The sequence below is a fragment of the Mangifera indica genome, chromosome 17 (genome assembly GCF_011075055.1).
Source record: "Mangifera indica cultivar Alphonso chromosome 17, CATAS_Mindica_2.1, whole genome shotgun sequence".
Taxonomy (NCBI): Eukaryota; Viridiplantae; Streptophyta; class Magnoliopsida; order Sapindales; family Anacardiaceae; genus Mangifera; species Mangifera indica.
Window position 1 is genome coordinate 13,026,106 of NC_058153.1, and position 26,386 is coordinate 13,052,491.

At 29.6% G+C, this 26,386-nt stretch overlaps 2 protein-coding genes across 5 annotated transcripts in view; both read right to left on the reverse strand.

Annotated features, from left to right (window-relative positions):
- Window positions 1-1,241: 1,241 nt before the first annotated feature.
- Window positions 1,242-15,894, reverse strand: LOC123200582. 4 transcript variants are annotated; one of them, XM_044615846.1, is made up of 5 exons: window positions 15,518-15,872; window positions 13,999-14,097; window positions 12,625-12,672; window positions 11,962-12,010; window positions 1,242-1,564 (listed from the first exon to the last, which is right to left on the reverse strand). In XM_044615846.1, the coding sequence occupies exons 1-4, from the start codon at window positions 15,647-15,649 to the stop codon at window positions 12,008-12,010; spliced, it is 282 nt and encodes a 93-aa protein (XP_044471781.1). In that variant the 5' UTR covers window positions 15,650-15,872; the 3' UTR covers window positions 1,242-1,564; window positions 11,962-12,007. The 4 variants fall into 4 exon arrangements, 2 of the variants coding, with proteins under 2 accessions (XP_044471781.1, XP_044471780.1); XM_044615845.1 differs by lacking the exons at window positions 1,242-1,564; window positions 11,962-12,010 and having other exon boundaries at window positions 12,449-12,672; XR_006498630.1 differs by lacking the exons at window positions 1,242-1,564; window positions 11,962-12,010; window positions 13,999-14,097 and having other exon boundaries at window positions 12,449-12,672; window positions 15,518-15,894.
- The window catches only part of LOC123200288 (receptor-like protein 15), a 41,392-nt gene continuing 18,159 nt past the window's right edge, over window positions 3,154-26,386 (reverse strand). Inside the window, exons 2-7 of the mRNA XM_044615428.1 lie at window positions 8,423-8,560; window positions 8,276-8,350; window positions 7,859-8,014; window positions 7,608-7,754; window positions 6,787-6,933; window positions 3,154-5,315 (exon numbers count right to left, since the gene is read on the reverse strand). Of these exons, the coding sequence (XP_044471363.1) occupies window positions 3,154-5,315; window positions 6,787-6,933; window positions 7,608-7,754; window positions 7,859-8,014; window positions 8,276-8,350; window positions 8,423-8,560 (2,825 nt within the window). The remainder of the gene's footprint in view (window positions 5,316-6,786; window positions 6,934-7,607; window positions 7,755-7,858; window positions 8,015-8,275; window positions 8,351-8,422; window positions 8,561-26,386) is intronic.

Below are 26,386 nucleotides of genomic sequence, written 5' to 3' on the forward strand. Positions count from 1 at the left end.
ACGTCTTATAATTTTTGATGAAATTAACTCATAGCATCTACCTTAGTTAAGTTTAACTAGACATAAGTTTGTTTTCAAAGAAATATCTATCCAAAAAATAATTAATATGAAGCTAACCTAATTTCCAATAATATGTAGTTAATTAACTGAAAGAAAAGATGGAAAACTAGTTGTAAATCAATTTCATCAATAAATAAAAAAAGACTGATTGTCTTATAAGTTAATTTTTGGAGTTCCAAAAGCAAGTAATCCACCTATATAAATCATATAAACTTTTATTTTTTAATCCTTTTCATTTTTATTATCAATTTATTTTGAAAAATAATTTTAAAAAAAATACAGGATGCTTTCTTAGAGATGTTATACTATATTTGAAATTATTTTTTGTAATTACTAATTAATAATTATTGATTTAAATAATTAGATAGAAATTCATGAGTTCATTAATATGAAATTATTGAACAACGTATGCTTAACCTTCTTCAACAACAAAATGTATCTGTCAATCTAAAATTAACTAAATTTCTAAGGGTTAAACAAAAAATGTTGCAGTCCCTATTTTCTCTCTTTTCTTTTTCTCATTGTTCTCCAACTGTCTTATCTATGATTTCCACACACATAGCGCTTTTGAAAGGCCATTTTTTTGGGGGAAAAATTAAGCTTATAATGTAATTATACAATCAAGAAGGAATGCAATAAAAAACACGTCTTCGCTCACTAAATAACGTTCCTAATTCGTGGTTGTATTATTTGTCTAAAACCTAATTTGAAAAATCTCCTTTATACTAATCGCACTAAGTTAAAATTTGGAGTTCCAGAAGGGTCCAAAATTTTAATGCAAGATTCAAACAAATGATGCAACATTGGGATGTTTCTCTTTATTTTCTTTATGAAATTATCACATAGAAGCCACCTTAGTTAAAATTTTATCATACATTACATACTTGAAAACCAACTAACAGTTTGTAGATCGGCATGTCCTTTATACATACCGATGTGCATTTTTATCATAATAGCTACATTTATTGACCATTATAATAACAATATAAGTTTCATCATTATGGTAAGAGATATTTTTATGATGAAAATTTAATTCTAAATATATGGTTATTGATATTGATTATATACCAATTACAATTACATTAAAGCCTCCATTTTGATCCTCAATCATAAAAAATCTAAATTTTCTATTATGATAATCTTTCTCTATAATAAAAATTAAAATTGTTACAAGTAACAAGTAAATGCATGTATTATGCCCAATCAATATCAAGTATTTCAAGTTTGACTTGTATTATGCACAATACAAAAATAATTACATAGAGCAAATGAATAAATGACCAAAGCATTACTCTATCAAATATGAACGACATTGTGTCACCCTTCTTCCATGATGAAACCAGAGCCTACATTTAATAGATTAATGAGATCAAGATCATCAAAATTATATTCCCCACTATCACAAATGAGGCATATGCTATTAGAATATCATCACATGCCTTATATCTTCACATTTAAATTAATTCCAAAACCCGATTCAATTTTGTACACATAACAGGACCATGTCTGAATCTTTCAGCTTTGCTGCACCTTTTAAATGCTGTCATTCATCACTAACCATAGTAAAAGATAATGGTCAAGGATTATACAAACATAACTGCCAATAATTATACGAGGGTCAGAAACTTATAACAGGGACTCCAAGATATTGGATGAAAACTCAAAAAGTATGCATCAATAACGCATATAAATTGTCAACAAGGCTAACATGAAGGTAAAGGCACCAACAGCAGACTAATTATTTTATTAATTTTCAATAAGAGTACTTTAAAAAAAAAAAAAACAGAATGGGAAAACAAAAGGAAAAGACATGCCAAAACCGGTGATACTACTTTATAGCTATTACTCATATGATAAAACATCCTTAAAATATAGGAAAAGGTTGATTTACCAATAACAATACCAGTAATTATACATAAAACTTAGATTCTATATCGTATTTTCTTCTATATGAAAGGACTGGAAAACTTAGATTCTATCGTATTTTAATGTGGTCAAATGTCCTTTGGTGCAACCAACGGTGTCATTTTGATGCTGGAACAAGCAGCTCGACTCGATTTCCACAAAGCTTATACTCAAGCTCAAACTAAAATTTGAAAAATATATGTATTGTTTAGAGTTATTCAAGTTGAGCCTTTTAAGGAGCTTGAATTGCTTCGATTTGAAAAGTTTTTCATCCGAATTGAGCCAATTGGGTTTCAAAAGTCAGATTGATTTGATTTAGCTTAATTTGAATTTATTTAGTTTAAAATCAAATCAAATTCAAACCAAACAATTTGACTCTTTTTTTAAATCGAGTCAACCTTTAGTTACATTGAGTTAAATTCCTCGTCATTCGAATTCGACTCAACTTTAAAAACTAGCTAACCCTCCAATTTTAACTTATCTTGAATTTAAATTAAGTCAAATCAATTTAAGCTAATTTTTGATATTGAGTCAACTTGATTCAGATCCAACTCTATCAGAAACAACAGACTTATAAGTTTTTAATGATAAATTTAAAAATTTATAATTCAAATTATAAATTTATTTAATCATAATGAAAATATAAATAATTAATTATTAAAATGATCAAAACAATATTTATAATATTTGGATATTAATTTTTTCATTAATTTTTTCTTATTAAAAACGTTTTTTTTTTCTAAATGCTTTCGCCGCTGTGATATCGTTCGGTCATAGACTCATAACTGTCGTTCTGAAAATTGTTATTGAACAGGCTAGCTTGATAAGAAGATTCTCAATACTCTCTCTCTCTCGATACTGTTTAAACACTCTCACTCTCTCGACTGCTCTTTTGCTCAAGGAAGAACATGCATTAATGTTTTTTTGTTGAATATCCATAGACTTCCATTTCTTGGTAAGTGATGAGTAGATTTTTATGTTCTGACTAATAATGCCATAAGAATTTGACATCTATAATTGTTTATGCATCAATCTATTTGTATAGATTTAATAAACTTTAAAAATCAGTACAAGATTTTTAGCTTCATTTAAATGGTTCAATAAATTTATATTATCAATTGACAATAAAACTATATATTGAAATATAAAAAATGGTTTTCGTACATGTAATATTATATATAATACAATTCAACAACGAAATTCTCCAAAAGAGTCAATGACAAAATAGTAGCAAGAGAGCATCCACGTCTCTATAAAATAAAACCAAGTTCGTCGCCAATATGGGTTTACATACAAAATTACAGTCATTGCTAATAGCACAATTATATAGGTCACCACAAAACTTATATAGAAAATGTCCATGTCAACAATATCATTATCATCTTCTATACTACTTGTTGAAGCTTTTGGTGCCAACGATGGTGATTCCAATGGGTTGCAACTTTTGTTCAATGGCAATCCACAAAGAAAAGGATTTCCTTCATAACTACTTTTTTCGAATGTTGCAAATTGTCTAATCATTTCAGATGTTTTGCCAAACAAATTATTATATGCCACACTAAAAACAGACAAAGTATATATCTCTACTAGTTCAGGGGGAATTTTTCTACTTAGATTGTTATAGGAAAGATCCAAACTTTCAATTTGTTTGAGATTTGATAATGTCATTGGAATTGATCCTATCAAATTATTATGAGAAAGATTAAGAGTACGAATTCTGGTAAGATTTCCAATTGTATGAGGAATTTCACCAAACAATTTATTGCATGAAAGATCAACTCCAGACATAAATGTAAGGATTCTTCCTTTATAAAAGTATGATATACTTTTTGTTGTGATTTCTACAGATTCTTCACTTCCCCTTGGAAGCCATTTTGGACTACCAAAAGCACCTCCATCATCAAAGGCAAAAGTTAAACTTGTATCATTCCCATTTCCTTCATAGAGGGCAGTAAAATATAAGCAAGAAGGAATTTTACCATGAAGATTGTTTTTTGAAAGATCTATCCAGCGTAGCTCTCCCAAATTGCATAATTGAGTAGGTAACTGACCTTCAAGATTATTGTTACTTAAAATCAAGTAACCTAAAGAAGAGAGTTTCCCAATCCAACTTGGAATGGTCCCTTTTAAGAGGTTATAGCTAAGATCTAGGACTGCCAAGACAGAATTATTAATGTAGAAAGTATCTTTTAGACGTCCCTCTAATCTGTTTCTTGACAAGTGAAGTTGTTTGAAGCTTACAGAGCCAAAACAAGGTGGTAAACTTCCAGAGATATTGTTATTTGAAAGGTCCAAAATTTCAAGATAATTCAATTGACATAGTTCCTTCGGAAGTGGACCCTCAAGTTGATTACTAGGCATCACTATATCACTCAAATATGATAGATTTCCAAACCATCTTGGGATCTCACCCGAAAGATGATTATCATTGAGATATAATACTACTAACAAGGAGCAGTTCAACAAGCTTGTTGGGATCTTTCCACTAAAATGATTTCCACCCAAGTGTAACCAGAACAATCTTGTCATATTCAGATTATTGGAGAAGATGTGACCTTGCAAATTATTGTTTGATAGTGAAAGTAGTTCTAGTGAGAAACAACCCATGGTTAAGTGTTCAGGTATTCCACCAGATAAGTTATTGTTGGATAAGTCTAAATATGCCAATGACTTCATATCACCAAGAGAAGATGGAATGCTACCACTGAAATTATTTCTAGACATGTTTAAAAATATTAGGTTTGGTAGTTTTGCACCGATATCTTTTGGAATTTGACCATGAAAGAAATTGAAGGAGACATCTAATGTTGTTGAATTCAAATTGGCCTCAAAAGGCACATGAAAAGTTCCTGAAAGAGAATTATTAACTAAATAAAGTGTTTTCAATTGGGTATTGTTATGCAATAACCAATAAGGAAAATTTCCACCCAAGTTAATGTGAGAGAGGTCAATGTATTGCAAGTCATGTTGATGATAAAGAAATTTGGGATAAACACCAACATTTCCATAACCAGACAACGTTATGGAATTTAATTGAAACTTTGGGATCAAGGAATCTGACATGGTCTCCACATATAATTGGTTATTTTCACTCTCGAAATCTTTGAGGTTTGAAAGGTTAAAAAATGAATTAAGTGAAACTGGTATTTGAAAGAGATTGTTTGAAATGTGAAGAGCTTTGAGGGATGCAAGATCCTTAAGGGGAGACAAAGAGATGTTTCCCATAATTTGATTCGAAGAGATATATAATTGTTGAAGTGAAGTCAAATTTGCAAGACATGAAGGTAAGGTACCCCATAAATTATTGTCGGTAATATCCAACTCTTGCAAATGAACCATCTCACACACACCTGAAATAAAACATGTCATTTTATTATGATGATATATAATTTAAAAATTTATAGAATATATTAGTAAATCTAACTTTCAGTGATTTTAATATTTTTTACTGTTTATTATCTTAAATTCATCAGTTAATAAATACAAGTGATCTTTTAATACTTAACATAAATTGTTTAAATATTTTATTATTGTAGTAAATATGGTTTATTGTCTTTTTTGTCACCGTTTCATTTAAGTATAATTTATTAATAAAAGTGATTTTTAAGTTAATACAAGAAGCATGTAGATAATTTTTCTTTTTTAATTGATGGCCAAAAAACTTATTCCCACCTAAGGTTTAGTCTATTGATAAATTTTATCCATTAACTAAAAAACTCAAATGCCTACTTATTGATTGTCAATGTAAATATATTCTATCAAATATAAGGATAATATAGAATCTTAATATATATCACAAATTATATTATTATTATATTCATTTTTTTTAAAGAGGTAGGGTCAATAATTAATTAACTTTGTTTCTTTTCAGTTGTCTTCTACAGAAACCATTAAGAGATTTTTTACTATTTTTTAAGAAGACCTTGTTACTTTAACACTGGAGTGATGCTCATAGATTTGGTAAAAGTAGGTACTGAACAAAATGTTCTAGAGCAGAAAAAATGTCTTCGAAGAAGGAAATATTAATAATAGAGTGTTGAAAGGGTTTGAGAGGAAAAGAAAGTGAGAGAAGTAGAGCGGGCAACGGTTGAGGTGAGGTGAGGTGAGGTTTGAGAGAAAGAAATAGAATTAATGGAGCATAAAAAGCTTGAGAGCCAGTTAGGTTGAGTTAATTTTATTTTTTTGTTTGAGAAATAAGAAAAGAGTATTTTTGTTATTATATTAATAAAAAGTACATCAATAATTTATAATTAAATTAACATAATGGGACGATGGGTGGGTATATAGATTTTTCAAAATTAGTGGGTGAGACTTTAACAATAAACTAAATCTTGGGTGGAAAAAGGTTTTTTTTGGTCTTTATTTATTGCAAAAGTATTTATTTGAATGACTAAATATTAAATTTCATTTACTTTTGTCTTGTGATGAACAAATATTATATTTAGAAACATCTCATCTGTTATAGCAATTTATTTTAAAATATTAATTTCACATACTTATTTGTTATTGAGTAGAATTAAAATTAGATGAATTTTTCTTTAATTTAAATTTTATCTTTATAACATAAATAGAATTGATGGCTTTGGGTAAACTATACATACTAATTATTGAAATACAATATAATTTACGTTAATAGAAAGGAAAATAGTAGCTCAAACTTTTCAACATCTCAAATAATCAAAAGTAGAAAAGCAATCTCCAACTTAAAAAATATTTTATATGTTTTTAATATATTTATATATATAGGAGGTTTGACTTGAGCGTCTAGTTAAAATCAAATATCAAATGGGGGAGTATAGACAATATGAGCAAATTACTAACCTTGATCATATAATGTGCCATTGAGTCCACAACCAGACAATGATAATTGCTTAAGTGAAGTTAACGGTGTAAAGATTTTAGAAAAGCTGTTGTTGAGAGTAACATAATCCATGAACAAACTTTCCAAATTTTTGAAAGCAATTGGACCTGCAAATATTGACATAAATGTTTGTGAATTTTATTGCTTGAAATATAGAAATTTAATAAAACCTATGCATTCCAAAATTCATTTTAAATTTTCAACATGTAAATATATATAATAATAATTCTAAACATAAGAAATCTTATTTCCACACATTTTTTAGTATACAATTGGATTATAAATAACATGTTATCATATAATTAGTTTTACTTTTTTTTTAAATTTGAAATTACTAATTTACATGATGACACATCATATATGTATCTAATTATGCTCTCAAAAGTGTATGCACTTAATTTTATTATAATAAATATTTAAACAATGTTATATATAATTAGATATTAATTCATAATCATTCATAATAATGAGTATTACTTTTAGTATATAATAATGTGTTATTATATAATTAGATATTACTTTTTTTTTAATTCATAATCATTCAATCATATAATAATATATTATCTAAATATTTAACTATATACTTAAAAGTATATTTACATAGTTTCATTATAATAAACATTTTGTGACATGGAGTTGAATGGTAAAATGATTTCAATGCAACCCATTTTTGTCGTGGCCAACATTTAAGGTTAACTAAAAATCTGACTGATTAAAATATAATTATTTAATCTCTTTTTTAGAAATATCCACTGTATTATCATAAAAATCTTGAACTTACCTTGATCATATGAGAAGCCATTGAATTCACAATACCACATTGACAAATATTTCAGTGAAGAAATAGTGGCAACATTTTGTAGAAAGCTTATATGGAGCTTAGATACCTCCAACCTCAATTCTTCTAAATTGGTTAAATTGTGCAATTCTGTTAAAATAGTGAAACATATTTAAAATGATGCTAGGTTATTAGTAATTGATAAATGGACAACTACTTTGTATTAGCATTATAACTTTAAACTTGTTTCTTACCTCGAACAACTACTGTTCTATTAAAATTACTATATGAAAGGTCAAGTGTCTTCAAAGATGAGAATGAATTCAATATTGATTGTAAAAAAACACTTGCATTAGTGGTTTCAATTTCACTTAGATAGAGGACCTTCAACTTTTTCAAGCCTTTATGATCTGCAAGTTAAAATATTAAATTAACAATTAATAAATTTCAATTTAATACCAAAAATTGAACTTTAAAAAGGATTTATTGTTTAGTGACAATTAATTCATTTAATAAATAAGATTAAAACTCATTTTCATATATTGCAAATTAAAGAAAAATAAAATTATATCTTTCTTTTACTGCTAGTAATATAAAGATTTATTAAACACATTTTTTATTTCATAAAATGAATTAATATTAACTTCAAGAATTGTGTTTAATGGTTTTACCTTTGGAGTTGACAAATTGGTTAATGTTATTCTCCCTCATGTCCAGCCCCTCTAAATTTTTCAAAGAATATAATCCTAGTGATAATTGAAATATAATTAATTAAATAATTGATGCTAAAAAGACATGATAAATTATATCATACTTACCTTCAACATCAACACTTCCCTTCAATCCAACATCTGTTAGATCCAAAGATTTTAATGAAGAAAGACCATCCAAAGATGATAAGATGCTATTATTGAAATTGTTGTGACTTAAATATAGGCTCTCCAAGCTACTCAAACCTGGAAATAGTCAAACAATTTCACAAGATTAAATTGTTTTATATATTTATTTTTAAAGGTTTAATTATATCATAAATTTACGAAAAAAAAAAAGTTGAAATTATGGGAATGAGAAGCTTATTAGTTACCTTGAATATTAATAATCCCATTCAAATTATTCTGACTTAGATCCAAATATTTTAATGAGGAGAGATCAGTTAAAGATGATAAAATGCTATTATTGAATTGGTTGTAGCGTAATACTAGCTCCTCCAAGCTTCTTAACTTTGATAGCCTCTCGAAACCTGCAACTACTCAAATATTTTCAAGCCAATAAATTGTTTCATGTATATAATCTTATAATTTATCACAAAATATAGAAAATATGAATCAATAAGTAAAAATCAAATTCCAACATTAATATTTTTTAGGACCTTTCTCAATATTTTAAATCATTGCATACAAATAATAAATGTTGTTGGCAAGTAAAAATATGAGTTTTTGAGCAATTTAATTGCAAAGGAGAAATTTATGAGGATTTATTTTGTAATAAGAGAATTCATTTTATTAAAATCACATGATACTAGGTGGATGCAAAAAAAAATTATAGAAAAATAAATATGATGCTAAATATAGAAATAATAAAGTGAAACGGAGAAAGACAATTGACCTTCATTTTCAGTACAACCACTTATATTATTGTAACTTAAGTCCAACCTCTGTAGTTGTTGGAGTGGAGAAAACAATGATGCATTTAGATACCATTCTCCCAATTCCTCATCCCTTGCATAATCAAGATCGAGTTGGATGACTCTGCCAATGATGTTGTCACACTTAACACTTTCCCACTCACAGCAATTTGAATTCTCCACCCAGTTGTAAAAATTGAGATAATTGAAAAAAGATTTAAGTTGCAGTAGAGCAGTTCTCTCTTCATCCCAACACCCTTTACCCAAACAAACCAACTTCATCACTAACAACAACACTAAAAGCCACTTACAACCCATTTCTTATCAGAATAATAAACTATAGAATGCTAGCTCTTGTAAGTCACAACACATTGCCTTCACTCTATTTATAATACAATGAGATCTTCACTCTATTAACCTATCCATAGATAGTTAACTAAGACAACTATCTATCAACTTTTGTTTTTCTAGAGTATTATAGACGCAACCTTATTTTCCAAAATCTGTTGACTTAGGCAACTCTGTAGCTTTTTTCTTGAGTGTTGTGAACGTAACTTTATTTTCCAAGTTGATGTAACTGGTTGACAACTACACATGTTATTATAATTTAAGTTTAATTTATTATTATTATTTTTTTATAGAAACATCTTTTGGATATTTCACAATAATATTTAAGACTCAACCTTGATTAATCTATAAAAACATATAATCTCAGTTGTATTGATAAAAGTTATATATTATTAATTTTTTCAATTAATTTAGAGTATAAATTAGTGTATCATTTTTATGAAAACAACTTGAACACTTTTTTATTTATTGAAAGTTTGTACATTTTCTATGCATATTTGGTATTTGTTTCAAAGACTTTAGAGTCAATGCAAATGTCTAAAGTTTTTATATATGGTGATATTTATATATCAAATATTTCTATGACATATAGAATATATTATTTCTTTACTCTTTTACAATTACGTCTTATTATTTTTCATGAGATTAACTCATAGCATCCACCTTAGTTAAGTTTAACTAGACTGAAGTTTGTTTTCAAAGAAATATCTATCCAGAAAATAATTAATGTGAAATACCTAATTTTCAATGACATGTTGTTAATTAGATGAAAGAAAAGATGGAAAATTGTTTGCAAATCAATTCCATCCATTAATAGTGGAGGGAGTGACTGCAAAATAAGATAAAATTTGGAATTTCAAAAGCTTTTTTTTCGTCCATTTCAATCTTAATTCCAAAAGCAAGTAATCCACTCATATAAATTATATAAACTTTTTTTTCGTCCATTTCAATTTTTTATTATCAATTTAATTTAAAAATAATTTGAAAAATAATACAGGATGCTTCCTTAGTGATGTTATAAGATATTTAAAATTATTTTTTTGTAATTACTAAATAGTAATTATTGATTTGAATAATTAGATAGAGATTTATAAGTTCATCGATATGAAATAATTGAACAACACGTGTTTGATATCCTTCAGAATTATCTATCTGTCAATCTTAAATTGACTAAATTTCTAAACCTTTATATGGGCTAGACTTTAGATGTTCCAATGGCTATCTTCTCTCTTTTCTTTTTCATATGGTTTAAAATTTCAAATTTATTTACGTAGAAGGAATGCAATAGACTTTAGATGTTTAATATCCAACTGTTTTATCTATGAATTTCCACAAACATAAGGCTTTTGAAAGGCCATCATTTTTTTTTTCGGAAAAAATTAAGCTTATCATACAATCAGAAGGAAAGCAATAAAAAGGATGCCCTTGTACTAATTGCATTGAGTTAAAAGTTGGAATTTCGTAAGGGTCCAAAATTTTAAAGCAAGATTTAAACAAATAATGTAACATTAGGACGTTTCTCAATGTTTTTTTTACGAAATTTTTGCATAGAATCCACTTTAGATAAAATTTTGTTATAAAGTCAAAAACTTATTCCTGGTTAAATTTATGTATGCACACTCAAAAAACGGCTAACAGTGTATGGATAGACATGTATACATACTGATTAATAGACATAATATTAAAGATGAATATTTTTGTTATAATAACTACACTTATTGATCATTATAATAACAAAATAAGTTTCATCATTATAGTAAGAGAGTTTTGATAATGCAAATTTAATTTTTAAAATATGATTATTGATATTGATTATATACTAACTACAACCAAGAATGATAGCTTCAAAAGTAAGTAATCCACCAATATAAAATAGAAGCTCTTTCAAAATGAATCAAATTGTGCGTACTCATATTAGATACACAAATGAGTACACACTTAATATGTGTCATCATGTTATTAAATAATTCTGCATTAAAGATAAAATAACATTCAATTACATAATTACACATATAAGTATATATTTATTTATATATCCAAATTGAGTACGCATAGAATTGTTTTTTGAAAATAAATGTTCCATTGTCTTATCTTCCAAGTAAAAAAATTACCTCAATTTGATAAACTATATTTAAGACATTTCATTGATAATCAAGAATCATAGTTTCAAAAGCAGGTAATCCATCCATATAAATTATGTAAATTTTTTTTATCTATTTTATTTTTTATTATCAATTTATTTTAGAAAATAATTCAAAAAAATAACACAGGACACTTCCTTAATGATGTTATAAGATATCTAAATCATATTATGCAATTACTATTTAGAATTTATTATCATTTAAATAATTAAATGTAAATTTATGCACTTATTGACAGGACCATGACTGAATCTCCCAGCTTTGCTGCACCTTTTGAATGTTGACATTCATCACTAATCATAGTAAGAGACAATGGTCAAGGATTATTATGCAAACATAACTGCGAATAATTTTCAATAATTCACTGCTGGCAGATTTCTATGAAATGCCAAAACAGAATTTTTAACTTGCTTGAAAGGACTAGAATGCTGGAGCTCCCATAATTATAACATCATAAAATTTAAGTAGCGAAATGGATTTTAAATATAATTAACCAAAAAAAAAAATTTAACGGCTTCTGATTAACACCTTAGGGTAGCAATTTTTACAGCAATGGACTAAAACGTATTTACCATGACCTCACATGATACTTTTGTCTATTAAAGAATTTCAAACACCAATATCAAAGCATCAAAACATTATACCATGCCACATTTATAAATTGCAAAAATGGAAGAAATACAAGAAGGAAATTATTGTAGAAAATTAATATGAAAAAGCAATATCAAGACTTGAACCATAAATGAATGGTCTCCAATAAATAACAATAATATTTCAACCTTTTATTCTCAAAACAACAAAGGCGCAATGCATTGGTCGTCATTCTCATTTACATTAAAAAAATACAAATTAGAAGCCAAGCTGTCTATGAATCTTTAAAAAGAATCAAAAGGTTGTTAATACGGACCTGCTTGTTTGCAAAAATGAAAACGACACCACCTCTTAATTCCTCTTCCTGCCAAAAGAGTCAAAAACTTATAACAGGGACTCTAAGATATTGGATAAGACTCAAAAAGTATGCATCAGTAAGGCATATAAATAGTCAACAAGGCTAACATGAAGATAAAAGACACCAACAGCAAAGACTAATTATTTTAGGCCAAAGGACTTATTCCCCTCTACAGTATGTTGTTTTCCCAAGTTTCCCCCCTTTAATTTTGAAAATCCTAAATACCTATCCATAACTGGTTAAAGTTAATGGTTCTACAGGCAAAATTATTATTTTATTTGTAATATTAAAAATAAACTAAAATATAATCAATTTTTCCTCCCTTAAACTTTAAAAACTAAAATTCCCCCTAACTTAAGTTTTAAAAAATGACAGTTCCCCCCTAGGGTTTAGTTTCCAGATCTCAGATGTCATTGCCGATGACTTCTCTCTCCCGAAGCTTCCTCTCCCTTCGGCGGTCTTCTTGACGAAGCTCCTTGTCTACCATCATCTCCGAAGCTTCGTTGGATGCCGATCAAGCGTCCAACTGAGTAGAGAGAGACTGTCAGAGGTAAAAGAAGCTTCGGGAGAGAGAGATTGTCGACAATGACATCAAAGATCTAGAAACTAAATCCTAAGGGGAAACTATCATTTTTTCAAACTAGGGTCAAGGGGAAACTTTTAATTTTTAAAGTTTAGAGGGGGGGGGGGGGAGAAATAAAATTTTAAGAAGTTAGGGTTCCGTTAATTTTAACTGCGCAGGGGTGGGTAAATGGGATTTTCAAAGTTGAGGGGTGGAAACTTTAGATTGGAGGATACTTTGAGTGGGAAATAGTCCATTGGACATTATTTTATTAATTTTCAATGAGCATACAAAAAAATAAATAAATAAACAGAATGGGAAAACTTAAGGAAAAGACATGCCAAAACCTGTGATACTATTCCATAGCTATTATTCATATGATAAAGCACCCTTAAAATATGGGAAAAGATTGATTTACCAATAACAATACCAGTAGTTATACATAAAACTTTGCTTCTATATCATATTTTCTTCTATATGAAAGGACTGGAAAACTTAGCTTATAAATAATCATGAATTATGCCACTGCAAGAGCAAAAGGCAAATGAAGCTGATGTGGATGGTTAATTGGTTATTCAATTGCAAATCCCTCCAAACTCTATATCATATTTTCTTCTATATGAAAGGACTAATTGAATACTGACAACAGATCATTTTTAAATAATCAAATTCTTCAGAGTATCAGGAAAATTAGTGTCCAGTGGGACCAGTACAAATGCCAATAATTAATTCATACACATAAAACATATTGGAAGTAACATTTAACAAACCTGAACCACTAAGACCAATAATCCATATGACACATCCCTTCCGTTGAAATAACCCTTGCCTATCAATTTTATCCACAGTGATGTTTGCCAACTTTCCAACTGTAGATATATGTTTTAAATTGTTACCTAGTTTGATATGGTTAAACTTAGAACTCTAAAAAGGCACATGAGTGCAAAAATTACACAATTCCGGACCAGAATTTTACAACCATGGTTTATAAAGTATCATTTCCATTTCTCTAAATTTTAAAAGCAAAAAATACAAAACACATTTAATCAAAATCTTGGTTATATTCACATTTTCAATCAATTATCAAGAGAAACAAGCAATTTAAACAACCACCCCCCCCCCCCCCCCCCCCCCCCCCCCCCCCCCCCCCCCCCCAAAAAAAAAAATCCAAGTGCAGCCCATAAAACCAAAAGATGCAATGCAAAATAGTCCCAGCAGCTATCCAGAGGCACATAAAACATTTCTAGGCATACCACAATAATAGCAGCTATAATAATCATGTACATCTGCAGGTACTAGCTAGAAGCATAAACCTTTTAATTTGAAATACCTAATCATCTTAGCATACGTTTCATCCAAATGCAGAGGCTAAATAAATATCAAAAGAGTTTGTTCAAGAATTAAATTAAGTGCTCTCTTCTATCTTCACTTCCCTAAAAATAATTCAAAGGACAAAACAATGAATACCTTCCTACAATAGGGGTGCTTTTCTTAAATAGAGGACACAAGATAATAACATTAACAGTCCTTTAGAGCACAAAAAATTCCTGATTGACAGTGCTTCTCGGAATAACAACAAAGGCAATCATACATTGAGCATCATTCTCATTTATGTTCAAAAAACACAAACTAGATGCCCAGTTGTCTATGAATCTTTAAAAAGAAAAAAGGGTGTTAATACAGACTTGTTTGTTTGCAAAAATGAGAACAACAACACCTCTTAATTCCTCTTATTGCCAAAAAAGTCAGAAACTTATAACAGGGACTCTGAGGTGCTGGATGAAAGCTCAAAAAGTATGCATCAGTGAGGCATTTATATAGTCAACAAGGCTAATATGAAGGTAGAGGCACCAACAGCAATGAAAGTACCAAAAAAAAAAAAAAAACCAGAATGGAGAAACAAAAGGAAAAGACATGCCAAAATCTGTTATACGTCTTAATAGCCATTATTCATATGATAAAGTATCCTTAAATTATAAGAAAAGACTGATTAACCAATAAAAATACCAGTAGTTATACATAAAACATTTCCTCTATATCATATCAAGAATTCAAAGGCTTCCTTTACATCATAATTTAAAAGAAATTAGGAGCAAACCCTGGCCATAGTCCATATTAGCGACCGGGGTTTTACAAAAGGCCAAGAGAACAATAAAACCACCAATCCAAATAATAGGATTGACTTTGATGGAACAAAGCTGCAGAAACCTAATAAAAGATAAAACCTCCGCATCAAAATCAATCACTGCTGAAACCTGAAAGAAAAAACACATAAAAAATAGGATTTACCAATTTCTGTTCGATTGTCGGTCGGATATTGTCTCTCGTCGTCATCGGTTGGTCGGTCGTCCTCTCAGTTCGTTGCTTGGTCTCCGTCGGTCGGATTTCGTCTCTCCTCATCATCCGTCGATCGTCCGTCATCTTGATTATCGTCGCACAGTCTTGTTTGTTCCTCTCAGTTGGTCGCCACTCGCTTGGTGGTTGCCGGTTGCCGATTTCATAAGATTTTAGGAATAATGCACTGGTTTGGGAAAGACTGGAATAGAGCTGGAGAATTGAAACTAGAAAGCTGATTCGATATCTTTTGGAGAAGTGAAATGGAAATTGAATTAGACATTTTGATTTTGTAATGGAGTAAAACGGAAACGTTTCACATTTTTTAAAAATTTCTTACATATCGCCAATGGTGTTTTGTTTAAATAATATTTTATTATTTATTTTAAATATTATTAGATATAAATTATTATTATATTTGATAAAAATAAATAATTATAAATAATGATTATATTTTATTAAAGATAATAAAATAATATTAAAATATTATTTTATATAAATATTTTTAATATAATTATTTTAAAATATATTTCATATTATTTATTATATGAATTAAAAGAAAGACTATTTCAATTAAAAAAATATAATCTTTTAATATTTAATATGAATGTGATAATCAGATTATCATATATATTGTCTATCATATTATATTAATAATAAAATATTATCATAATTTTTTATTATTAACAAACCAAACAAGATAATACAAATAATAAAAGATATGTTATCACGGTAATTTTTTTTTATCAAAAAATCAAACGGCCCCTCAATCTAACCCAACGTCCTTTGATGCACACCAAATATTGAAACATTTATTTAATAAATATTTTATTATTTTTTTAATATAATAGTAAAAAGAAGAGAAATGAAAGAAAAATTTTTCCCACAATAGGGCATGGAGACTCCCCGGATCCCCATATCAAGAATGGTGCACGGATAGAGAAAGATTTTCCCGAGGACAGGGATTTGGGTATTTGTCCCTAATTGATTACCTCTGGATTTGACGAACCCTAGGTGCCACTGGATAGCTCATCCGTCCAGGTGCCGAGCAGCCACCTTCACCCAATTCTCAAGTGGTATTCCATCCACTTCGAAAAAGTACTTGGCCTAGGAAAGTTCAGTTGAACTGCCCCATGGCAATTTCTGAGATGTTCCCGCAGTGATTCCCTCCAGTATTAGGCCCACCATCTTCTACTTAGTAAAGATCACAAACTGCTAAATGCTCGAGCCTCCTATCAAACTCTTAATTTCATCAATTGTGTCCTTCAGTAATCATGGCTGATGAAGTTTTGATTCCTGAACAAGTTATATCATTAATCTTGTAGGCTCTTGCACTCTGTTCCCCTCATCCATGTTCGGAGCTCAACTTTGATACCAACTGGTTTGATCCGGTACGAATTTAACGAAAGTTTCAAGAAATCAGGTAGAAAGTCTACAGAGACAGAAAACACAATTCAAAAGACACCAGAGTTAGAATAATTGAACTTTACAATATTTTATTGATTTTTTAAGTCCTAATCGTCCCGATAACATTCTATTGATTTTGAAGTGATTTTCAATTAAGAATATGGATGAAATAAGTTTGAGTCGGTATGGTTGTACACTTGTAAGCTTAGGGAGGGGGTAAAACGGGAATAAAGTTGGAATCTTGGGTAAAAAATGTATAAAATAAAAAGGGATTCAAAAGTATAAACGATTAAAATAATTCAATAAAATTATACATATATATTTTTTATACATAAATGAGGTACACAAAGAATACGTAATCATGTAATTGAGTGATTTTAAATTAAAAATAAATAATATTCAATTATATAATGACACATCAAATTATATCCAAGTTGTATATAAAAATATATATACATAACATTTCTCAAAATAATTAATCTTCAAAAAAACAAAAGAATTTATGTGATTGAACTTCTATTTCCATTCATTGTTTTGATCTTTGAAATTTCAAAAAAAAAATTATGTGGTAAAAAAAAAAAGCATGAGGTCAAAACTTCTATTTCCATTCATTATTTTGATTTTTGAAATTTCAATTTCTTTTTTAAGTTAATCATTACATTATTTTGGTAAGTGTAATGGTTAAAACTTTATTTGCTAGTTCATCTAGTCAAATATACAAGTGTGACCTATGGTAAAACAAATACGATTAGTGGTAAAACAAGTGTCAAATATACTATGAGTAGGGCTTGCATACAAAAATGATAGAGAAGTGGAGTGCTAATTAGATAACAGATAGAGCATATAGAAAAAAAAATAGAGAGGAATAAAACAAATGATAGTTAAGGTAAAGAGCTTTGGTTTGTAAGCATCTTGTAAATTCTCTAATTGTTTTTATGGTAGATTGATTGGCTACCCTGACAACGGATGTAGATAATATAACTAAATGTCAAATCACTGTAAATTCTTCGTTGTTTTTCTTTTTTCTTGCTTAGTATTCTTTTTGTCGTTCTTTCATATCTTCTTTATTATCATTAATGTAAGTTGATTAGAGGTAGAGGACCTTAAAGTTTCTAAATTTGTAAAATTTTTAGCTAATTGTTTTCAGGCATTGAGACATTCAGCTCCTTCAAAGCAAAGAAGCAACGGGAAAGAGCTGTCCAATGAATATGAGTTTTGATCCAACATAAAATCACCCATTTTTAGTGGCTTTTGTTCATTTTCAATTTTAGACAATTTAAAATCTTACACAAAATAGGATGAAGGGGGCAAATTTGTAAGTTTGTTGAGTCAAACAACAACAAACTCAACCTTGGCTTAAGTACAAAACTTGAGTCTTAATCAACAATAATTGAGTTGAATTCGGCTCAATACGAGCTGATCAGTGAGGCTCGCAACCCTAATTGAGATTGGGCAATTGATATTATTTAGCAAATAGTAATAAATCATTAAGACGATGATGAGGAAATATATTAGTAGTCAACCAGACTAATAGAAACCCCTGGGAAGGGTCCAATATTTGGAATAATAATCAAACCTGGAATATCAGAAAAAAACAGTGAGTCAAGGTGTTTCCTATGTCTGTCTGGAAAGCAACAAAGTTCTTAGTCAATCCCTTGAAATTCAAAGTTGTTACACTTGTATCCGTACAAAAAATCAAAGCATCACAAATTCCTTGTATAGATTTACCGATACAACTCGTGGTCCAGAAAAGGAGAAAGTGTATGATTTTCCCACGAAATCTATCAATAAAGTCATCAGAGGACAATTGATGTGTTGTATTTTTGCCTAGCTTGATGAATGAACATTCACATTTCCTGCTAAACAGCACCTTCCTTTCTTCAATGGCTGACAAAACCATCACCTTCCTCCTCTTGCTCTTCATTTCTCTCCCCCATTCATGCTGCAGGGACTCGTCACCAAGGTGGATTAGAGGTGGTTACTGGGATTCTTACAGCGAGCTCCCCATATCTGAAATAAATTCTGCTCTTTTCACTCACCTTATGTGCGGTTTTGCTCGTATAAACTCCTCCACTTATCATATTTTTTTTAACTCAACTTCTGAACAATCCTTCTACAATTTCGCCACCACTGTGAAACGCAAGAACCCATCTGTTGTGCCACTTTTATCAATATGGGGTGGGGGACAAGACTCTTCAATCTTTTCTTCAATGATAAACGAATCATCTTCCAGAAAGACTTTTATCAAATTCTCCATAGAAACAGCCAGGCTATATGGCTTCCATGGCCTAGATCTTGCTGGTGTGAAGCCAAACAGAGCCATCAACATGACAAATTTAGGAATCCTTTTCGATGAATGGCATGATGAGATAATTTTCGAAGCAAGAAACTCAGGTAAGTCAGAGCTTTTACTAGTAATCACAAGCCATCACTTGCCTTCTCAAGACGCGGTCATGTACCCCATAGAATCATTGAAAAAGAATCTCAATTGGATACATGTTTTAGCATTTGACTATTATGTGCCTACACGGGATAATTTTACAGGGTTTCATGCTGCTTTATATAGTTCTTCAGGTTGGTTCAATACCAATAATAGTATAAATGAATGGCTGAGCATTGGAATTGAAGATCAAAAACTTGTTCTGGGTTTGCCTTACCATGGCTACGCCTGGACACTTACCAGTCCAACTGATAATGTTGTTGGTGCACCGGCTTCTGGTCCCCGTATCACACTAGATGGTTCTATAGGTTACAAGTTTGTTAAATCGTTCATTCAAGATTATGGTTATGGAGCTGCTGCAGTGTATAATCACACTTATGTCGTGAATATATTCACTGTTGGAGTAAATTGGATTAATTTTGATGGTGTGGAGGCTATAAGAGCTAAAGTTTCTTATGCAATGGAGAAAGAACTGCTTGGTTACAATGTTTTCCAGCTCTCTAATGATGACAAATGGGAGCTTTCTTCAGCTGGTATGTTGTCTTCTTGATCATTAGCTTAAACAGAGAAGATAAAGAGGAATTTCAGTGGGAAGATCAATCCTAAGTGTTTCTGATTAAATCATAATATTAAAATGTTAAACAAATTTAATAACTTTGTGATTCTGCTGAACATAAGAAATATTTTTCAGCTCAACAGGAAAGTACTGAAGACCAGCAGGACAAGCCGCGTTCACTGATAATAATTCTTGTTACAATAGCTGTACTTACGCTGCTTATTGGTACCATAATTTGCTGTTGGAAAAAAACAGTACTCAAATCAACAGGTAACTTAAACTTGTAGTTAGATATGAGTGCTATAATCAACCACGAAATAATGGGATTGGACTGTTTGTTTGACTGAATTGTGCTTTACATTCAATCTGGTTTCAGGGATTATGAGTACTATGAAGAGTTCAATATCTAAACTGAAAATCAAAGTAACAGGTATTGAAAATCTCAACAATGATGCAAGTAAGCTGCAAGTATTCAGTTTTACAACCATTAAAGCAGCTACGAATAACTTTTCGAATGATAATAAGCTCGGCGAGGGTGGATATGGACCTGTGTACAAGGTAATAATACTAACAGACTGTTACATGTACTGGTTTCGGAGTTGCAGCTGATGCCATTTATGGGGCTGTGCATGATATTCTTAAACTATTAGGTTAATAGTATGTTTTGTTTATAAGAGTAGTGGGTTGTAACCCTCAGGGGAGGCTACTGAGGGGACAAGAAATAGCAGTGAAGAGGCTTTCAGAAACTTCTCATCAAGGAATTGAAGAGTTCAAGAATGAAGTTGAGCTTACTGCAAGGCTTCAGCATGTAAATATTGTACCAGTCTTGGGAATTTGCACCCAGAAGGAAGAAAAGATGCTGATTTATGAATACATGCTAAACAAAAGCTTGGATTTCTACATCTTTGGTATGCCACTCTGTTTTCTGCTGTCCTCTATATATCCTTCTCTGAATTCAAATAGCTTCTCTGCATAACAATAAATTCTCTAAGCATGTGACTAAAAAATGATGGATATATTTGCAGATTCTGATAGACGATATATTTTAGATTGGCAAAAACGTGTTCGGATCATTGAAGGTATTACCCAAGGGCTTTTATATCTGCAAGATTACTCAAATTTTACAATAATTCATAAAGACCTAAAGGCCAGCAACATTTTATTGGATAGCGAAATGAATCCCAAAATATCAGATTTTGGTATGGCTCGAGCTTTCAAAAAAGATGAATGCGAAGCTAACACAAACCACATAGTTGGAACATAGTAAGTAATTAATTTGCCCATAACATTTCTGTAAGTGTCATGTGTTGTATAATGGCCTTTTCTTTGCTATGTTGAATTGCAGTGGCTATGTTCCTCCGGAATATGTAAGAAAAGGTATATACTCCATGAAGTACGATGTTTATAGCTATGGAGTTCTTCTTCTGCAGATCATAAGTGGCAAGAAGACAACATGCTATTATGGCTCCAGTGAAAATCTAAACCTTTTGGAATATGTAAGTCATTTTTTTATACTACTATTAAAAGACAAAGTCTCAGTCTATTGAAATCTATATGGGAATATGCAATGTTTCAGGGGTATGGATTGTGGAGAGAAGGTGAAAGCATGAAGTTTTTTGATTCATCACTGGATGATTCTTCTTCTCCATTGAAACTAGAGAAATGCATGCAGATAGCTTTACTGTGTATTCAGGAAATCCCTATAGATAGACCGACCATGCTCAGAGTTTATAACATGCTCAAAGGTGAAAGTGCAGACATGCCTTCTCCGAAGAAGCCTGCTTTTTCAGTTAAAAGAGATGAATATGAGAATAGTGATTGCATCTTCAAGGAGAAAATATTTTCAGTCAATGATACAACAGTAACTCAACTGGGACCACGATGAGTCGAGGACTAATCTTGGAAGATATTCAAGTAATTGTAAATTCCTTCCTAAGTATGGCACTCCAACCTGTAAACCTAATGCCAAAACTTTAGTTTAGTTTATATCTAATATGCACACAATTGTCCTATAGTTTAGGAGGATATGTCACTCTACCTGCCTTCTATGCTAATTAATTTGTATGTTCTTAGGATGGATATCTCATTCATGGAATATACAATTGATGCAATTATCAAACAAGAATATCAGTGTTACTTTCTATCTCTAAAGTTTCAATATATGCATGATATTTATATATCAAATATTTTTATGACATATAGTGTATAATATTTCTTTGCTTTTTTAGTATTACATCTTATTATTTTTGATGAAATTAACTCTAAGCATCCACCTAATTTCTAGTTAAGTTTAACTAGACTTAAGTTTGTTTTCAAAGAAATATTTATCTAGAAAATAATTAATGTGAAACTAACCTAATTTTCCATAATATGTTGTTAATTAGCTGAAAAAAAAGATGGAGAACTAGTTGTAAATCAATTTCATCAACAAATAAAAAAAGAGACTGATTACTTTTTAGAATTCCAAAAGCAAGTAATCTACCCATATAAATTATATGAACTTTTTTTTAATCCTTTTCATTTTTTATTATCAATTTATTTTGAAAAATAATACAGGATGCTTTCTTAGAGATGTATAAGATATTTGAAATATTTTCCTTGCTAGAATTTCAAAACAACAACCCCTTTAAAGAATTGAGAGTTGTAAACACTATATTTTCCGGTGAGATTCCATATTCAATAAGAAATTTTAATTCTTTACCACCCTGCTCCATATAGGATCATGCTTGGGTGAAAGGGACCAGGGTTAGAATAATTGAACTTTACAATATGTGGGGTCAGAAACAAGAGCGTTATATATTTTTTAGGTCCTACAGAAAGCTCACATTTTAAGGGGAAAAAAATTATTGTTAAGAATATCAACACTCAAAGGGGTGTGTTTTGATAGTTGTGGAATAGCTGAGGAGGAACAACACACTGTCGTTCTAAAAATTTTTATTGAACAGGCTTCCATAAGAGAGAACAGTCGTAAGCAGTAAGCAAATAAATATATTAATGTTTTTTTTATTGAATATCCATAGACTTCCATTTCTTGGGAAGTGATGAGTAGATTTTTATGTTTTGAATAATAATGCCATAAGAATTTGACATCTAAAATTATTTATGCATCAATTTTTTTTTTATAGATTTAATAAACTTTAAAAATTAGTACAAGCTTTTTAGCTTCATTTAAATGGTTCAATAAATTTATATTATCAATTGACAGTAAAACTATATATTGAAATATTAAAAAAAGTTGTTGTACATGTAATATTATATATAATACAATTCAACAACAAAATTGTCTAAAATAGTTAATAATAAAGTAGTACCAAGAGAGCATCCATGTCTTCACAAGATAAAACCAAGTTCGTCGCCAATATGGATTTATATACAAAATTACAGCTATTGCTAATAGCACAACTATATAAGTCACCGCAAAACTTATATAGAAAATGTCCATGTCAACAATATCATTATCATTTTCTTTACCACTTGTTGAAGCTTTTGGTGCCAACGATGGTGATTCCAATGGGTTGCAACTTTTGTTCAATGGCAATCCACAAAGAAAAGGATTTCCTTCATAACTACTCTTTTCAAATGTTGCAAATTGTCTAATCATTTCAGGTGTTTTGCTAGACAAATTATTATATGCCACACTGAAAACAGACAAAGTATATATCTCTACTAGTTCAAGGGGAATTTTTCCACTTAGATTGTTATAGGAAAGATCCAAACTTTCAATTTGTTTGAGATTTGAGAATGTCGTTGGGATTAATCCTGTCAAATTATTATGAGAGAGATTAAGAGTATGAATCCTGGTAAGATTTCCAATTGTATGAGGAATTTCACCAGACAATTTATTATATGAAAGATCAACTCCAGACATAAATCTAAGGATTCTTCCTTTATAAAAGTATGATATACTTTTTGTTGTGATTTCTATGGATTCTTCACTTCCCCTTGGAAGCCATTCTGAACTAAGAATAGCACCTCCATCATCAAAGCTAGAAGTTAAAATTTCATCATTCCCATTTCCTTCATGAAAGGCAATAAAATATAAGCAAGAAGGAATTTTACCATGAAGATTGTTTTTTGAAAGATCTATCAAGCATAACTCTCCCAAATTGCACAATTGAGTAGGTAACTCACCTTTAAGGTTATTGTTACTTAAGATCAAGTAACCTAAAGAAGAGAGCTTCCCAATCCAACTTGGAATGTTCCCTTTTAGGAGGCTATAGCTAAGATCTAGGACTACCAAGACAAAATTATTAATGTAGAAAGTATCTTTTAGATGTCCCTCTAATTTATTTCTTGATAAGTGAAGTTGTTTGAAACTTAAAGAGCCAAAATAAGGTGGTAAACTTCCAGAGATATTGTTATTTGAAAGGTCCAAAATTTCAAGTTGATTACTAGGCATCACTATATCAACCAAATATGATAGATTTCCAAACCATCTTGGGATCTTACCCGAGAGATGATTATCATTGAGATATAATACTTCTAATGAGGAGCAATTCAACAAGCTTATTGGGATCTTTCCACTAAAATGATTTCCACCCAATTGTAACCATAACAATCTTGTCATATTTAAATTGTTGGAGAAGATTTGACCTTGCAAACTATTGTTTGATAGTGAAAGTAGTTCTAGTGAGAAATAACCCATGGCTAAATGTTCAGGTATTCCATCAGATAAGTTATTATTGGATAAGTCCAAATTTTGCAATGACTTCATGCTCGAGTTTGACCGAACTCGGCTAAGGCAAGCTTGTTTCGAGTTGACCAATCCGAGCTTGAGCTGGCTCGGTTCGAATCCAACCCTACTTGTAAATGAACCATCTCACATAAACCTGAAATAAAACACATTGTTTAATTATGATGACATATAATTTAAAAACTTGTTGAAAGATCTAATTTTCAATGATTTTAGTATCTTTTTTACTATCTACTATTTTAATTTCATCAATAAATGAAAATGATCAATACTTATCATAAATTGTTTAAATATTTTATTACGGTAGACATGGTACGTTTTCTTTTTTGTCACCTCTTCATTTAAGTGTAATCTACTAATATAAGTGATTTTTTAGCTGATACATGAAGTCTGTAGATAATTTTTTTTTATTTATGATGAAAGTTTTTTTTTTTGACTTACTAAATATTAAATTTCATTTACTTCTATCTTGTGATGAACATATATTATATTAAGATATATCTCATCCATTGTAAAAATTTATTTTAATACATTAATTTCATATACTAATTCGTTATTGAATAGAACTAAAATAAGATGAATTTTTTTAATTTAAATTTGATCTTACTCTATTATATAAACTAATTATTGAAATACAATATATTTCTATTAGAAAGAGAAGAGAAAATAGTAGCTCAAACATTTCAATGTCTAATAATTAAATATGAAGTGAGGGAGTAGAGAGAATATGAGCAAATTACTAACCTTGATCATATAATGTGTCATTGAGTCCACAATCATACAATGATAATTGTTTGAGAAAAGTTATCGGTCTAAAGATTTTAGAAAAAATGTTGTTGAGAGTAGTATAGTCCATAATCACACTTTCCAAATTTTTGAAAGCAATTGGACCTACTAATATTGACATGAATATTTGTGAATTTTATTGTTTGAAATATAGAAATTCAATAAAACCTATATGCATGTCAAAAATCATTTTAAATTTTTAACATATAAATATATATTAAGCTTAACTGCACAGTTTACTTATATATGTGTATGTGTGTGTATAATATTACTAAACATACTCAGTGCTATTAGTATACACTTTTAAGTATATGATTAAGTACATAAATATATGTCGTTATATGATTGAATGTTATTCTATTGTTAATTCAAAATTATTTAATCAGATACATCATATACATATCAAATTATTTATTCACACAATTTTGTTATAATAAACATTTTTATATTTTTAAATACTTAATGAGGCGGACTTGAATAGTAAAAGTCTGATCAATTTAAATATATGTATACAAATTATTATCCTAAAAAGAAAAATTAATATTTGATGTCATTTTTGGAAACATTTCATTTTCATATCTAACAGGCATGTAAAATTTTCTATATGTATAAGAGTTTCATTGATAACTCATTAATCAATAACAACAATAGAAGGTGTTTGATCCATTTCTTATCAGAATATAATGCTAGCTCTTATGACTCATAACACATTGCCTTCACTCTATTTATAGTACAATGAGATTCTTACAATTTTTTATCCACCCAATTGAAAAGTATTAATACTTTACCCAACTCTCAGTCTCCAAGCATTGAAATATACATTTAATATCATTTGATAAAAATTTAAAAAAACTAATAAATGAATAATTTTATGCATACAAACGAAATTAATTTATAATAATTTTCACATCAATTTTTGAGAAATTGTTTGTATAATTTATT

Excerpts from the sequence above, each read along its gene's own strand:
- LOC123200582 (XM_044615845.1), bottom strand. The coding sequence starts at position 15,649 with ATGACGGACGATCGACGGATGATGAGGAGAGACGAAATCCGACCGACG. Across the intron at positions 14,098-15,517 it reads CGACAATCGAACAGAAATTG|TTGGAAAGTTGGCAAACATC; the intron begins GTAAATCCTATT and ends ATATATCTACAG. Across the intron at positions 12,673-13,998 it reads TATTGGTCTTAGTGGTTCAG|GAAGAGGAATTAAGAGGTGG; the intron begins GTTTGTTAAATG and ends CTCTTTTGGCAG.